Source organism: Nematostella vectensis, chromosome 4 (genome assembly GCF_932526225.1).
Source record: "Nematostella vectensis chromosome 4, jaNemVect1.1, whole genome shotgun sequence".
Taxonomy (NCBI): Eukaryota; Metazoa; Cnidaria; class Anthozoa; order Actiniaria; family Edwardsiidae; genus Nematostella; species Nematostella vectensis.
The window spans coordinates 3,315,911-3,332,930 of NC_064037.1; the positions used below are offsets into that span (position 1 = coordinate 3,315,911).

The 17,020-nt window shown below is 37.9% G+C and overlaps 2 protein-coding genes and 1 long non-coding RNA gene across 4 annotated transcripts; 2 read left to right on the forward strand and 1 right to left on the reverse strand.

Annotated features, from left to right (window-relative positions):
• Window positions 1–265: 265 nt before the first annotated feature.
• On the reverse strand, window positions 266–8,604 carry LOC5507561 (replication protein A 70 kDa DNA-binding subunit). Its single transcript, XM_048727192.1, has 22 exons — window positions 8,464–8,604; window positions 8,247–8,312; window positions 7,767–7,816; window positions 7,540–7,574; window positions 7,196–7,304; window positions 6,963–7,108; window positions 5,440–5,536; window positions 5,290–5,367; window positions 4,852–4,954; window positions 4,696–4,764; window positions 4,213–4,317; window positions 3,929–4,016; window positions 3,783–3,850; window positions 3,598–3,669; window positions 3,019–3,094; window positions 2,649–2,792; window positions 1,938–2,002; window positions 1,738–1,800; window positions 1,541–1,651; window positions 1,355–1,462; window positions 1,115–1,204; window positions 266–751 (listed from the first exon to the last, which is right to left on the reverse strand). Exons 1-22 carry the CDS (start codon window positions 8,494–8,496, stop codon window positions 647–649), a joined length of 1,881 nt encoding a protein of 626 aa, XP_048583149.1. The 5' UTR covers window positions 8,497–8,604; the 3' UTR covers window positions 266–646.
• LOC125561990 lies at window positions 2,790–3,931 on the forward strand. The gene is made up of 2 exons (XR_007307697.1): window positions 2,790–3,115; window positions 3,349–3,931. It is a non-coding gene; the product is annotated as an uncharacterized LOC125561990 (long non-coding RNA).
• Window positions 8,605–8,638: 34 nt separating the features above from the next.
• On the forward strand, window positions 8,639–16,707 carry LOC5507566 (2-aminoethanethiol dioxygenase). 2 transcript variants are annotated; one of them, XM_032376250.2, is made up of 10 exons: window positions 8,643–8,800; window positions 10,013–10,206; window positions 10,905–10,955; window positions 11,479–11,528; window positions 11,606–11,711; window positions 12,318–12,372; window positions 14,142–14,192; window positions 14,589–14,623; window positions 14,853–14,901; window positions 15,556–16,707. In XM_032376250.2, exons 1-10 carry the CDS (start codon window positions 8,702–8,704, stop codon window positions 15,583–15,585), a joined length of 720 nt encoding a protein of 239 aa, XP_032232141.2. In that variant the 5' UTR covers window positions 8,643–8,701; the 3' UTR covers window positions 15,586–16,707. The 2 variants fall into 2 exon arrangements, with proteins under 2 accessions (XP_032232142.2, XP_032232141.2); XM_032376251.2 differs by lacking the exon at window positions 14,142–14,192 and having other exon boundaries at window positions 8,639–8,800.
• The last annotated feature ends 313 nt before the right edge of the window (window positions 16,708–17,020 follow it).

Genomic DNA, 17,020 nt, shown 5'->3' on the forward strand with positions numbered 1-17,020 from the left:
ACAAAAAAACAAAAAAAAAACATCCGATGCATTATGAAATAATAAAAACCCTGTGACTTTCTAAATCACTTAATTTTAGTAGATCGAAGAATGAACAGTGAAACAAGGGCAATCGCACGCTTACATTTCACGCTAATCGGCCCAGCAATAATGGGTGCTGTTTGTACAAGATGATAGGGGGGTGCTGGAAAATGGTTTACCAACATTTCCTGTACGCTGTTTATTGCAGGGGGCCCTAGAAATGTCTAGGGTAGGATGCCAGGCGTGGGGCACCGAAGTTTATTCTCTGGTACAAATTGAATTAAGTAGCACAATAGTAATTTTAAGAAAAACCTTTATGTACAAGCTTCTAGTACCAGTTTTCTATAGAACAAATGAATCCTGCTCGTCTAGACTGGTATATAACAAAGTCTCTTTGTTGTAAATTGTCCAATAGACATCAGAGCAGTCGTTCATAAAGGGAACGTAAAGGGAAGTTCGACGATGGTGAAGGGAGAACTGAGCCATGTTGTTGGACCCCCGTCTTTTGTATAACTGAGTTCATCCCTATGGAATAGCGATACAATTACATAAATCGATACAAAATATGAATAACCATGAGTAACTAAGTCTGTTCTTGTTGGCGTTCCCATAGTCACTGCGGCGTTTACATGGCAATTAGCTTCTTAACCTCGTCAATCAGACGCTTTGACTCCTGCTTGTAGTTTACCGGTACGACATTGACGACAGAACACTTGAGCCTTGTCTCCTCCTGCACAAGTCAAGACAGGTATTAAGTTAGAGCATCATGACATTTTAAGGATACAGAATACTGGGGGAGGAGCATTGTTCGTAGCCTATGTTTTTTTGTCAGCCATAGCTTTCCCCTAATCGGCCATTGTCAGCCATAGCTTTCTTATTGTTTTTATTCAACAGTGGAACGCAATTCGTGTGGAAGTTTGAAATAATAATCTTAAAAACGTTTTATATTTTATTCACGAAACTCAATTAAAAATATCGCAAAAGCTTTCCCAAATCAGCCAATGTTGAAAGCTTTTACAAAACTTGGTATTCGGATTGGCTGACATACACCCTCGAGCCCATGTAAAGCTTTAGCACTCCAGTAAGTACTTACATTATACGTCTCCATTTTCGCTCTTATCTTGAAAGTGTGCAACTTGAATTCACTGGATGCAAAAACTTGGTCAAACTGAGCCTCGTCTTGCTGCGAAATAAAAATTAAGAGTAAAATGAGACAGTAGCACAATCTCCAAGTTTGTCTCTTTTTGGATTCGTGTTTTGCTCTAAAAATTAGGAGTATTAAAGTAGTTTCAATGAGGTTAGTTGTACTTGTCAGTGACATGCTTAAACTCACATTCTCCTTCATCTGTCCCAGATCGCTTGCAGATCTTCCAAGAAGTGCTTCGGCGGATTCCTGGAAACATGTGACCCATTGGCTTCCCGTGAAATCAGCAAGGTGGGCCTTGAACAAACATAGAATTGACTCAATAGCTGAAAACACATGTCAAGGTTCGTTTTCCAGCCTTGCAATTGTGCTTACCGATAGGATCAGACGGTATTTGTAATTGGGGTATTTCCGTCCGCATTTCTCGCAGTAAAAACCAGAGTCTTCCTCAATCACCTTTTTATTGCATTCCTCGCTGGGACACGCCTAGACATTTAAGATCACATTATCAATATTTCATAGTGTGCCATTCATATTTTTATCAGGAGGCTTCCTAAACTATGATGCAATACCTTATACATGCAGTTTTCTCTCCTGAAGTACACACAGACTCCTTTCACGGAGATGTAATCAGCCTGCAGAGAAAACAAAAAAAATAACAAGTTTAGTAAATTTATGCTTTGTACATAGCACATTGTTCTACATATGGCGAGGAGTGGTGTAACATATAGATGGAGAGTTTCCTTGTCTTATGAGACTTCAGATATCTCACCTTCTCACCCATGCCAAGCTGTTCATTTTTGATTTGCGAGAGGAACTTCAGTGGACCTCCACCACCTGACGAAAAACAGTTGAAATACAATGGGCAGTAAGGATGTCATGAACCAAATGCAATGAAATAATATAAGAACATTGTAGGCCATAGAACAGTACAAGAACAGTGCCGGCCTGAGAACAGTACAAGGACAGTGCCGGCCTGAGAACAGTACAAGGACAGTGCCAGCCTGAGAACAGTACAAGGACAGTGCCGGCCTGAGAACAATACAAGAACAATGCCGGCCTGAGAACAGTACAAGGACTGTGCCGGCCTGAGAACAATACAAGAACAATGCCGGCCTGAGAACAATACAAGAACAATGCCCGCCTGAGAACAGTACAAGAACAATGCCGGCCTGAGAACAATACAAGAACAATGCCCGCCTGAGAACAGTACAAGGACAGTGCAGGCCTGAGAACAGTACAAGAACAATGCCGGCCTGAGAACAGTACAAGAACAGTGCAGGCCTGAGAACAATACAAGAACAATGCCCGCCTGAGAACAGTACAAGGACAGTGCAGGCCTGAGAACAGTACAAGAACAGTGCAGGCCTGAGAACAGTACAAGAACAATGCCCGCCTGAGAACAATACAAGAACAGTGCAGGCCTGAGAACAATACAAGAACCCGGAGTGCATGCAAGCCAGAGTGCAGTACAGTAACTTACCTGCACTATAGCGCTGACTCGAAATGGATGCCACCTCGTGGTTCTTGCCAGTGTTATCGTACCAGCCTCTGAGAACCTGTGCCTCCTTCATGTCCACAGGGTTCACTCGCATGTTGCTGGAGTTGAGAACAGACAAGCTGCGGCCTTTATGAACAAAGAATACAATTGACATATAGAAAAGCTTCAGGGCATAAACGATTTTGAAAGAAACGTTGTCAGAGGCATCTACTAAATGTCTACCCATTTGGAAGACTAAAAGGTATTCTCCTAGTCAGTAGTAGCATTATTTTCAATCGTTTCGGTGTTTTGCTTTTCAGTTTTTTGTCGTTACAGCTGGGCCCTTGAAGGTACATATGAAGATACTACTCACCACCAAAGTCAGACACTTTTGCTCCTCTGATGGCGAGGACAGGATTCTTACCAGCATGCTCTTCGAACTTCTCAGCCTGTTGTCATTCAAAAACAAAGTAAAGTTAACTTCTGCCTTACGCACACACCATATCACAAACAGTAGTTATAGAAAAAAGCATAACCCATTATTATGGACTTTTGTTACAATGGGTAAACTATTGGCTTAACAATCAGTTGTTTGTAAGGAAGGTAAAGTTGTAACGCATTGTTCATCAGCTTCTGCATAATGCTGGTAATGAATATGTCTTTCAGTTTTTGTGAAGATTCATTTCAAGGCATTTTTGTGCAGGTACTGTCACAGGTAGCCCAGGCAGTGGTTTCGAAGCTTGTTCGTAGCTTGGAATCGGCTGTTATTCTTAGAGGTAAAACAAAGGGATTAAAGTAGTGATTTTTTATAACGAATGGTGTTAGAGCTATAGGGTTGGGATAACCATGTGCATTACTTTCCCTTTTTAAAAAAACATAATTATTCATTTCTTGTTTTGTTTTTCTAAAGAAAAAGAGGAAAATATTGGTTGAAAAGAACAGTGCACTTTACCTCATCTCCCCAGAGTGTTGCAGTCACACTTTTCTCAGATCTGTCCAACAGGGTAATATCACGCTTGGACACCTGCAGATACATCATATCAGTAATATACCATTTTTGAAGCCGGGGAAACATAACAAGCTTTTTCATGAACTGTATTATTTCTTAGAAATATAACAAAATAACAATAGATGTACCTGCTTGTTTGTAGTTTTTGTCGTGATTTGGGCTAAGTCTCCAACGTTTGTAACAACACCCAAGATATCTGAATGAAAAATAACTGTGTCAGAATAACAGTTCCACTGTTGTGAAACTATACTCTTTAAGTAAAGAAGGGTCTTACCAACTATTTGGTCCTTGTTTATGTTCTCAAGATCCCCGATGTTCACAAAGTTGTACTGCAGTGTGGGCAGATTACAGGTCTCATTGCACTAGGGAAAGATGGAAGTCAAATTTGTAAACAGAACATACATAGTGTTTTATGTGAGTATCTTTTGAGATCTTCTCAATTGGCTGAAATTCTAGAGGGATTTTAGCTGTAAATTCAGTTAATTGATTGAGATACAAATCAGTATTGGTTAAGGATCATAACAATGCAACAAGATGGACAACAGAAAGTGGTTTTACCGGTTCAATGATGGTATCATTGTTAAGGTACATCTCGTAGTCATTTCTGATTGATGAGTACTGTTTATTGGCAGTGCGAAGAGATCCCTTTGTGATATAAAAAACCTGCAAAACAGAAAACACCAGAAATTCAATCCTTTTGCCTGGGGCATACTTAGAAAGACATATATGAGCAGAAGCACAATTCTTTGCTAATTTTTTTTAGTTATTTTTATAAAAACAACCATCAAGAAGCACTAACAGTCTGCATATAATCACAAAGACGTAACAACATAAAGAGAAGATTAACTTTTTTTGTGTCATTTTGTAATTATAAATGTGTAAGTGATTTTTTGTTACAGAATGCACTAAACTTGATGCATATATAAACACGATGAGTAAATAAAAGCAAAATCCTGATTATTTGAGCTCTTGCCTGTATTGTAGCAATAGCAATATAAGCAATAGCAGTCTAAGCCAAGCCTTTCTGCTAATTCATGGTACCTTATCGACCTCCAGCATCTCATAAAACTTGTCCACTGCTTCATTAAACCCAGTTGCTCTAATCTCACCCTTGATGGGAAATAGAAAGAAATAGCAAAATATAATATTAGGAGGTAATAAGTAATAGCAAAACTCACATATAAATGCCATAAATACCGATTCATCCACCATCTCAACATTGAAGAGTCTACCCTCTCCACGAGAATTGTTCCATGTTCGAATGTTGGACTTGGATGTAATCCTCGCCCTGATGGTCCATCTGAAATGGTACATTGAGTAATATATAGTAAGGCCAATTCTGTTTGAATTTGGCTGATGATAAACCTTGTACTAAAACATTCATGATGTTTCTTAACATTTCCAAGAACTCTATAAATATCCAATTCACTCATCTGCTATGCGTAAAGATATTTGTATGGTTCATTCCTCTTTTTACACCGTTGCTATCATTTTAGCACTTTCTCTGTTTAATCTACTTGTCATTCTTTTCACCCTTCTCTCACTACCCCACAATACCTACCTTCAACTGCTACACTTATAACACAGGTTACCCTTTCCTACCATCAAAGGGGCTTTTTGGAGTAAAAAACTTACCTATTTTGGTATGGGGTAAGACCTGAAATAGGGAACACAGTCTTGGCGCCATCACCACCTCTGTTGACAGGCTGGTTACTGAAATAAGAAAAAAAACAATATGTCTTACTACTCTAGTGTCCTGAATTAAAAAATACTAGTTGTGTGTACCTTTTATAACTAGATCCACCACCAAATCCTTTTGAGCCAAACGTTTGCGCGTGCTGTCTCTGTGCAGGCGGATTGTTCTGGCCTCCAAACGAACCTCCTGTAACAAAAAGGCATTTTTGCAATTCTAAGGACTACAATACCTAACATCACAATACTTACAACACCATAGCTTTTAACACCATTCTTGGCAACAGCACTGTCAGAAAAACTTACAACACCATAGCTTTTATCACCATTGTCGCCAACTGTCAGAATAACTTACAACACCATAGCTTTTATCACCATACTTGGCAACAGCACTGTCAGAATCACTTACAACACCATACCATAGCTTTTATCACCATTCTCGGCAACAGCACTGTCAGAATCACTTACAACACCATAGCTTTTACCACCATTCTCGCCAACTGTCAGAATCACTTACAACACCATAGATTGTATCATTATTCTCAGAAACTGTCAGAATCGCGTTCCGTATATTTATCTACACACCATCACTACTAAATAAGATGATTATTACCAACATCACAAAAATAGCCCACATTGAAAGCACATCATGAACACCATGCAATTAATAATAAAGTAAACAACTTTGTAATTAAGTTATGGGTGCCTTGTAGTGAAAATTCTATCAAAAAAAATTATCTTTAAATTCCCTACTACATTCCCTCTATTCTAGCAATGAAAAATGTTCGGATTTTTATTATCTTCTCGAGATAATAAGAAAAAAAAGAATTTTGCTTGAAGACTTTTGCTGTGTTTACACTTGAGCGTCCAACCCAGGTTGAGTAGCTACCCAACCTAGATTAGATTTGAAGTGTGTCTGAACATGCTCCAAATAGCCACTTATGTGCCGGCAATTACAAAGGATCCGCAACCTAGTTTCGGTTGAGCTGAACCATTCCAGGAGGCATGGTTGAGTGTACTCAACCAAGGTTACAGGCAAATCTGTTGACAGTTCTTGTCAGCTATTGCTTTCCGATGTCAGTCATTTCTCAAATAGTTTTTACTCAATAGTCATGAGATTATCATGTTTTCGAGATCCGGGCATTTTGCTGGACATTTTACACAATACTTTACAACAAACTAGTTTTCAAGTCAAGTAACTGCGAGTCCTTAACGTACTAGAGCAAATAATTCAACGAAAACGACAAACATAAGAAAAAACATCAGGCAAGGTGGTCCCTAAAAGATCATCTTGAATTATAGTGAATCTTGTAAGCAGAAGCCACCACAGAATAACAAGAACGGCCAGAAAAATCACAATAACCGCAGCAGCAATTTGACCTCAGAATTCAAATTGATAACACTGGCGCTGTTCCAGCTTAAGGATCAACCGAGGTTAATTTTTCAAGTGTTAACACATTTCTCATAACCGGGGTTCAGTTAACCACAAACTGAACCTAGGTTGACACTCAAGTGTGAACACAGCATTTGTGTGCTTACAAATCAAGGTGTTTTAATCTTTTAATCCTTTTATGTATAATTTATGTATAATTTATGTATAATTTATTAAAACACACCTCCAACATTCTTAGGTGCTGGAGCAGCATTTCCATTCTGCTGGCCTCCCGCATTGTTATCAGCCGCATTTCTAGGATTACCAATCTTTCCAGGAACCTCAGACGCTCTCTTTACTGTAGTTAATTCCAGCAAAATGAGCACCTTCCTAAAAACAATATGATGATCAATGCCCAATTCTATTGTAAGTGTTTGAAAGAAGGTGCTCTTTGATAACTTGGAAAAGTTTACTTGCCTTGTCTCCTGAATGATGTTGCAAATATACTTGTCAAGTCGAACCACAGCTTTAACTTCAATCTCACCATCTGTTACCTTATCATTTAATTGAGTAGCTAGCATGGCAGCTGGAAATAAAAATGAAACCCAAAATAACTGTCTGTTTATAGCTAATTTAAAAAAAATATTTACAATCATAAGATTTATAGGAATAATGCAGGTACACACACTAATAATTATAACAAAAACAATAACAAAAATAACAAAAAAAAAAACAATAACAAAGGGTAATCTACTAGAAACATGTCACAAACAACTCATTCAAGGGAGAGAGCCAATAGATGTAATAATCTTAAAACTTACATGTGTGAATAAGCACTCCATCAGATAAGACAAGCCTGGGAAATAGAACACACCAAGTTGACCAAGGAGCCTAATTAAATCTAGCAGATTTGATCACAAGGCCGCCCTAGCCATTTGATCACAAGGCCGCCCTAGCCATTTGATCACAAGGCCGCCCTAGCCATTTGATCACAAGGCCGCCCTAGCCATTTGATCACAAGGCTTGTTTATTTTGACCAGACACTCACCTGTAACGGTCACTGGCATCTCCCTGTTTTGGCTGGATCTTTTTCAATCCCTACAAATTATGGATGTAATTATGGACCATGTGTGTTGAATAAGTTGGATGATGGTGTAACACTGCGACGTTTCAGGCCTGTAGCCAGGATTTTGAGCAGGTTGGCTCATTTACCAACCCTATCTCGCAGTGGTTATAAACTTTCCTTCATTAGAGCGGACCTTGAGTTGAGTGGGGAGTTCTTCTGAACCCCTGAACCCCCCCCCCCCCCCTGGCTATGGGCCTGCGCTCCCTACTCTTGTCACCTTGACAGTCATGTGAAGTTTGCCAATAATGATGGGAAAGACATTCTATCTGATTGGCATCAACATAACTAGCCAAAGGCAAGGCAAAGCAACATATTTCCAACTTAAAAATTACTTTGAATTTAAGGTCATCCTTTCATAACTTCAAATTTTGTTAATCGTCAGATGACTAATTGTTCCCTTACCAAAATTTGAAAAACAGGCTGTTCTGGCAGTCGATCTGGCTGGTCCGATGGTGTGTTGAGAATTTCCTACGAATTAGCAGAAATTTTGAGATCTGAAGTCGAATCGAACTCTACTAAGTCAAGTAAGTTGGCGGGAAGCATGTTCAAATATTCGTTGATTTTATGCCGTTTCAATATCATTTCATACCAAATATTAGTCGTCAATCCGTATACTTACTTGGATAGCTCCTTCGCTGAGTGTAATAGTCATTTTAGATATTTTGAACGGTAGATTTGGATGATTTTTCTTGCGTTCCACTATAGAAGAATTTCGCGCCAAATTGCAAACACTTTTCGAACTCTTCTGCGCATAACCTTCTATACCGCTGACTCCGTGTCGTATTAGTTCCAGACTTCTTGCTACAACCACAGGTACCCAAACTTGGACACATTTCTTGATACGATCCAGGTCCAATATGGCAGCTATACAGAGGCTAGCCAAGCAAGCGTTTCAAACGTTCAAGGCAATCGAATCTCCAGGGTTCCCTAACAACCTAGAGAAACTAAAGGATCTAGTAAGTGCTTTTCCATTGTTCACACTATTCATTTCGCCTTTGTTTTCACAGTTTTGCTAGGTCTATGTAAAAGCCGGCGTGAGAAGTGTTTGTCTTCTGTTTTGTGTGAAATCATGCTAGACGGCACGATATGAACTTTATGTACTTTCTCGGTTAGTTTTTTTTCCTGACTCCGCCTATAATGTGCCCTTTTTGTCGTACTTTAGTTAACAACCATTAAAAGCTCATCAATAATATTTATTCAGAAAACATATAATTTTCACTGATTATTAGTTTGTTTTCGTGGAATCACATGTGAAAAACACTTGACATTACACAACTAAATATGGACTTACGCGTATAATACAAAATGTAAGGTTAGCTGAACCAGACAGAAAGGCGACAGCTAATGCATGTTTATCATACATGAAGGACTTAGTGTTTGTTTTGAGCCAAACCACTAGGGGGTGGTGTCAATATCTAATCAAGTCTTCCCAACAAATTGCATGTGTTTTGTGTAAAAGGCTTTCATAGAAATCAGATAATGCTGAAATTATGACCCAGTGTCTTTATGGTGTTTTCCATTAGAATTTCTAGATAAAGGGAGCATTAATAGGGGGAAAAACTCTAATCTTGCAAATACATATGGCAATTGCTATTGTCTGGATCATATTGTTAGCCATCCCTCATTATTTTTTAGAGAAGAAAAATAAAGAATCCGTAAAAATCTTTTATTTCAGCTCTGCTCAAATACTTAAAGTGAATCACCTTTAACCCTAGAACAATGATTTTTTTCTTTGTTTAAGGCTTTGTTAGGAGTTTTTGTTTTGATAGTTTTCTGAGTGCCCTACCATGTTATCAAGTCTATTGGGACATTTGAATTTACTTGCATTGACAAAGAGGGATATATTCAAACCAGACCCCTCCTCTGTTTTGGCATCCCACTTGTATAAGCTCCTCCCCCCTTTTTTCCTGATAAAAGAAGAAAAAAAACCAACCTTTTTATATTCGTTTTGTGAATTACCATCATATTATTTAAACTGTCATTTGGAGACAGCATAGGAAACAAGATACCATAAAGTATCAGCAACGCAAATCCATTTTTTTTTACAAAACAATTAAGACTGCTATGACTCTGCAATGCTTTTAGAAATAATAAGCCCAGCAGAGTTAGCTGTTTTTGCTGGCAACACTGGCCTCTGGGAATTGATCTTTTATTTATTGCTGTTTTAGATGGATAGGATCACTGCAAGTGATGTTGATCTTGTTGCCCCAGAAACTTCTGACACATCAATCAACATTCGCAATGAGGCACCAGTATCGCACATTGCGATTTACGAGTGCCCGTTTTTCTCCATGGGAATATTTATCGTGAAGAAGGGGTGTCATATCCCACTGCATGACCATCCTGGCATGTATGGTTTATGGTGAGTTAACAATAATGTCAATCTTATTGAGAGATTTACCCCAATCAAGACCTAAACAGGAAGGGACTTCACCATGAGGCAAATTACCTCACTCCCATACAGCCTTATTTCTAAAGCTTGAAAAAAAGGCCTTTTTTAACTCTAAGTAGGATGTCAATCTCATTTTCATCTTCCATAAGGGGAGCATCCAACACTGCCACAATCACCACCAGGAAGGGACTTCACCATGAGGCAAATTACCTCACTTCCATACAGCCTCATTTCCCAAGCTTTAAATAAGTAGTATGTCACTAAGTAGATAGACACGGAATTTTGCCAGTCACCCACTGTTATTTAAAACCCTGTGACCCGTACAGTACTGGCCAACTAAGAACACACAGTCAAAGTGTTGTGCAGTAGACAAAGAACTGTATTTCTACTCAAGGTTATAGCTAAATTTGTTGTTGTGCAACTGCCAAGAGTTCAGATCCATTTCTTCTTGGGGGAAGAGAACGAAGTCAATCATACCGCGGCAACCAATCATTCTCCTTGCTGTATGCATTCAAATAGTTTATGACGCAACTGTGCAAACATGAAATTTATTGTGTTAGACGGTTGATTTACTATGCACAATCCCCAAACAAGAAAATAATTTTGGATTCGGGTTTAACATTATTTGCAGTAAATAATTTTCTGTAATTTGGATTTTAAATCAACAGTAAAGTTCTCTATGGATCAATAAAGGTGGAGAGTTATCATATAACTGATGAGTAAGTACATTAGATCAGTGGTAAATCTGTGATACAATATAGATAAAAGTAGTTAGTGTATAAAACTTGGGAACCTCGCAAGAACAAGCGATTTGGTTGGTTGAGAAACTTGTGATAAAATGCAATATACACCTCTAGGAGGTGGATATTTCCCTGCACCTCGAAATCAACCAAAATGGCGGGTGTAACAGCCGATTTGCAAGTGCTTCCGAAAAGAAAATTGCTCTAAAGCTCGTTTTATATATTAAAACAACTATACCATTTCCATTTCAGTGGGTAGTGGCTTTAAAAATATCTACCTCGAACCTTCAGCTCTTGTAGATATTTCGCCACTATCCACTTCAATAGAAATGGAATAGTATAATCATTAAATTTTATTTATTTCTTTGCATTGATTGATAGATTATTATTAATGAATCTTATTTATTATTGAAGGATCGATCCATCAATTGATTATTATAGATCAATCTTATTTATTTGTTTGTTTATATATTTAACAATATGCCTTTCCTTTTTGTTGCAGCTCACAATTGTCCAACCAGTTTCCATTGGGATATGGTGGAATTGTCAAAAGTGAGGGTTTTTTTGCACTATACCTGATCCTTTAAATTAATTATTTTCTTCTAGTTATTGAAATTTTTTTTTACCAGGAATTCCTCTCCATTTTGTGCGTGAAAAAGAGCGTAGATTTGATGCAAGTGGTGGCACATGTGTACTGACTCCACAGGGAGGAAATTTCCATGCTGTCCATGCAATGTGAGAAAAATGGTTTTATAGTCATTTGATCATGGTGTTGGCTATGTACACTTTCTATGTTAAGTATTGCCACGGGTGGATTCATGATCTTTAAAGGTGGGGGGTGCCATCCTTAATAACTATTGCAACATTTTTCACTGCAAAACCTCTGCAGCCTTTTCTAAAATTGATTCGCAAACAGGCTGTGTTGGCCTTGGTTACATTGAAATCATAAAATGCAGAACAGAACATTGTTCAAATTGAGATGTAAGCAAATATCAATTATAGAGCAATGTCCTCAAGATTGTGTGTACAGTACTTTTCGTAGTTGCATGGGTGTACATCGTGACCACAGTAAAACTGGGATTTTTGAACCAGGGTTGAAAACTGTGTTAATTACCACACTTTTTTTGCTGAGGTCAAAGCATCCAACCTTAAAGGTGCAGTTGCAGTTTTCGACCAAGGCCACAGTTGAACATTGCAATAGTTGACATGACTGTACACCATAATCCATAATTTGTGGATTTGACTCCATCTCCCCCTCCCCCAGCATGGATCTACCACTGACCATGATGACTTCATTACCAGCTAAACATCACCTTGTCTCACTGATTGCCTCTCTTTTAGGCCTGGCCCCACTGCATTTCTTGACATCTTAGCACCTCCTTATTCACCAGAAAGGGTGAGTTACAGTGTGAAAAGCCTCACTTGAAAATGTTTTTGATATGATAACATTGAATCAAGATCCTGGTCTTTATATAAGTGAGAGATATACTACATATAAATTATTATTACACAGTCATTATATAAGTGAGAGATATACTACATATATATTATTCCTATACAGTCTTTATATAAGTGAGAGATATGCTACATATATATTCAGGGCATCTGGTAAAGTGCGGCCGTGCGTTTCCGCACTATTGACCAAAAAACGCACTCTTCTGCACTTTCACACTTTTTCCACACTGTGCCGCACTATCCCGGAAAATACTCTTTCGGAAAATGATAATGTGTGAAAAACTTGCTAAAAATATGGCAAATTTGAAGGTCAGCATGTAAATATGGAATTGAAGCCTATCGTAGCGAATTGAAGCTTATTGTAGCATAGTTTGCATAACCGAGAACAAATACAAGGCATTCCTCGCAGATGGAGCAGGCCTGAGAACAAGCAGCCACAGAAGAACAAGGCTTGTGATTAAATATAATTTGTCCAATAGCTGATCTTGTAAGAACATGTTTGGGGGGCTTTCAAAAATCCCAGTTTCTATTTTATTTTTTTGCAATTCCGTCTTTGCTCTGTATGAGAACACTTGTGTTCATTCATTGTTCAATGAAATAAAGTGGCTTTCATTTTAAAGAGTCTCTCCTTTTAATTTAGAAAAACGAAAGCGTATTTCACCCCAAAAAGCTAAACTCACAGAAAATTTTTTTTTACTTCTGCACTATAGCCGCACTATCGCTAATTTAACTGCACATTTTACCGCACTATTCTGAAAAAAACGCTGCACTATTTTCAGATTTTGACCGCACTTTACCAGATGCCCTGTATATTATTCCTATAAAGTCTTTATATAAGTGAGAGATATACTCATATATATTATTCCTATACAGTCTTTTTATAAGTGAGAGATATACTATATATATTATATAACTGATATATATAAATATAATATATAAACCTTTTGTCTTTTCATCAGATTTATACATCTCTTTGTGTTGTCAAAACTAGATTCTCGATACAACTTAACTATTAACAGGAGAAAACACTTTGTTATGATCAACAGCACCTATATTTCGGCTGTGTACAACAGCCTTTCTCAGGGTGACTAAGGCTAGCAACTGTAGTTACACGTGATAAAGATAACTGCGCATACTAACAATAACAAATAAAAAATACCGGAAAGGTAATTTGGGCGCATAAGAAGACCCTGTCTAGAAACATGTCTAGATTAACTGTGCGCACGCCCAGTACGACGGGTTTGGCTATAAAAAAGTCATTCTTATTAAGCCCTTGCAGAGTTATGGTTTGGAGTCTATATCCCCATTGCCCCTCCCTGTCCCGCAAGCTTCTCTCATCTCTATGGACTCTATCAATTATCTGGACTGATAAGTCCGCTAATCCCCTATGTCCATTCGAGTTGAAGTGCCTGTACACCCAGGTCATTGGTCTCCCTTCCAGCCACTGATCTTTTCTTGTGGGTAACTATTCTACTCTTATGGTTATTAAAGCATACCCGGAACTTAGTTGTCGTAGAGCCTATATTATATATATATATATATATATATATATATATATATATATATATATATATATATATATATATATATATATATATATATATATATATATATATATATATATATATATATATATATATATATATATATATATATATATATATATATATATATATAATTATATACTACATATATAATATTCCTATGCAGGGAAGAGACTGCACATATTTCAAGGAATGCGACCCACCGAAGTCGTACCAGGTAGGTTCTTGTGACAAAATAATATGTGCCAAGCCCATCCAGGTCTCTTTGAGGTCAGGCTGCCAGACCTTCTCTACTGAAATCAGGGGAGGGGGAAGGGGGGGGATCTGCTAGCCCCATGGGGGGCAAAGGGGACAATAATAAGGACCAGAAGTGGTATAGATAGATTTGATAGATTTATTTTCCACTATAAGACACAAATACAATTTTAATTGTATATTGCTCGTACATAAGTTGATGTGTTGAAGTAATAAATATCTATGCTGATGCGTTAAAATAATAAATCAATTAGGATTTTGGCCAGAAGGGTGTGGCTGTGTTGGAATCCCCCAGTATTTCAAGGCCTGCTGTAGCCCTGTATAGTCATGATTGTTTATTTTATTTTATTAATTTTAGGCTCAAGATAACAATTCCACTGAAGATAATGAAAGGTACATGGCTGATAAAGCTCATGATGATACTGTACCTCCCCCCCCCCCCCCCCTAGGGCTTTCCCCTTTATTATATATCAATCCTATGTGTGATGTTTCACTACTAACAATGCCCGTGCCAAAACAATCTCTAGTTTCTTATAGTACCCAAACCCTACCTACATGGATTATCTCATTCCTTTGTCTGACATTTTACTACTAACAGTGCCTCTATTTCACCCATTTATAGATGGCTTATTCCAATCCCACCACCAAGAGAATTTTACTGTGATTCACAGGTAAACACCCCACTTCTCATGGCTTAAGCTAAAGAGAAAGCAAGCAATCTTCCAGCATTGCCCATATTTTTCTAAATCCACAGTCACCAATGTTTGGGGAGGAAAAAGGGAAAATAAGACAAACATTTTAGTATTCAATCATGCTTATGTACAAAATTGTGAACTGTTTGCAGTTTTGAGTGATTTCTTGTGGCTATCATTGCTGTAAAAAATAATGATAAATAATAATAATAAAAAAAACAGCCCTGCTGGTGCGGTAAGCACACCATGTTTGGAGGTGTTGTGAGTTTCGCTAACATTTCTTTTGTCTTGGCACTTGGCACTGTTTGTATTAAGTTTTACAGTCCCTATCTCTCAAGAAATATTTTAGGTTTTCACTACAACCCAGCTTCAATCCTTAGGAATTATTCTAAAAAAAATTGTTTACAAACATTGGAAATCCTGTGTTGGGCAAGGGAAAAAGAGCCAGTAGATCAGCTTGAAAAAATTCTGAATAATACCAATACAAATGACAAGCAGCTGACAGGCTTACTGAGCAAACTCAGAAAGATTGTGATAAGATTCCCTCACTTTAAATGTATAAATATCATCAAGAATGCATTATCCCATCATCATAATGATTATCTTAAAATGTGTGTTTTGAAATGTTTGTAGGAGTACACTGGGCCAGAAGTCATCTTGTGATGGATTTAGTGACAAACACAGCTGCATGGGCTTGGAGACAAGTGTTTGGTCCTCGTTAATCATAACAAGCTAAGGCAGATAAAATATATACCGCTGTTGCGCCCTCAAAACACAATGAGCGCTGAATACAGGGCTACAAAACAATGAACATAATGATAGAGTTTTACATAAAGGTAAAAGTCATTTTTGACTCAGAGTAATAAAGGGGTATTGTCCAGTTTCATACAGTAAAACCCTGATAACTTGAACGCTCATATTAGCAGAGCCGTGAGCTCAAGTTATCTGAGTAGAAATAACTAAAAAGTTAGTCTCCGGGAACTTGAAGTCAGTTCACTCTAGTCAGAGTCCAAGTTATCTGGATTCAAGTTATTAGGGTACCACTGTACTATTAATTTTAAGGTTGACAGCATGCCGGCTTAGTAGGAAGCCTCTGTGTCTGCTGCTAAGCGGGCAAGGTTCAACCATTTGCACTGTCTGGGTAGATAATTTTGGATAGATAATCTAAGTCGGCCCAGGGTCAGGGGTTATAGTGCTTGACAGGCTATATTATTAAACCACAAAGTCATCTCATTTTTTAATAAATGCCTTTCAAACTCTATTTTTCCTGACCTTGTTGGCCCTTGTCAACTTCAATACCAAAACAACCTTTGAATGCTATGTTCACACTGATGCCAAGACATGTTTACATTGAAAATGTTTGGAAATTCTGCGGATGATAAACAACACTGTGTCACGTGAAATTAAGAAAAAAATATATATAATCGTTCATGTGTCAGTAGGGAGTGGTATACAAAAACGACAAAAAAGCGATGGTCGCGATGGCGGATCCCCACCAAACCCAGAAAAAGGGCTCAAGATCAACTGTACGGTAGTATTGTACTGAAGTTGGCCAAAAGTGCGAGGGCTTTGGACCCTTTTCCCCCGCTCCGGATGATTGTCTGATTTTGTCATGTTAATATTCAACATGATCGTTAAAATACGATCACCACAATCGTTTTGGTTCTAGTGCGAAGATAGCATTCTGATGTAACACGCATAAAACTGACCCCCAAGAGAAAATCTATATCTACTTACAAAACAAAGTCGCAAATAAAACATTGTTAATAAAAGCATGAAAAATAACGTCATCATATGTTGTGAATCTTAGCTATTTTATTATTATTTTTTTTTTTGTAGTTCAAGGCTAAGCTCAGTTTTATTCTTTACGAGCCGTATTCGATGTAAACTGCCAGGCAAAGCCGGCGTATATAGCGCAAAGGCTCCTCAAGGGCACGGCAGAGATGATTTATGAAGGACGGCATATCAGAAGAAAGGTAGCGGGAGCTAAATTTTACAAATTTACCTCGCTCCATAGAGTGTTTTTTATTTAACCGTGAAACAAAGTGTGATAGCCAAAATATAATACTCAGGAAAGCACACTTTTTAGAGAGGGAAG

Bases quoted from the DNA above. Each gene is read 5' to 3' on its own strand.
- LOC5507561 (XM_048727192.1), bottom strand. From the start codon at position 8,496: ATGACTATTACACTCAGCGAAGGAGCTATCCAA. The intron at 4,765-4,851 runs GTATTTATGGCA...TTTCCCATCAAG, and splicing joins TTGAGATGGTGGATGAATCG to GGTGAGATTAGAGCAACTGG. The intron at 1,205-1,354 runs GTGAGTTTAAGC...TTTATTTCGCAG, and splicing joins TGGGACAGATGAAGGAGAAT to CAAGACGAGGCTCAGTTTGA.
- LOC5507566 (XM_032376250.2), top strand. From the start codon at position 8,702: ATGGCAGCTATACAGAGGCTAGCCAAGCAAGCGTTTCAAACGTTCAAG. The intron at 10,956-11,478 runs GTAAGTACATTA...TTTTTGTTGCAG, and splicing joins AGTTATCATATAACTGATGA to CTCACAATTGTCCAACCAGT. The intron at 11,529-11,605 runs GTGAGGGTTTTT...TTTTTTTACCAG, and splicing joins ATATGGTGGAATTGTCAAAA to GAATTCCTCTCCATTTTGTG.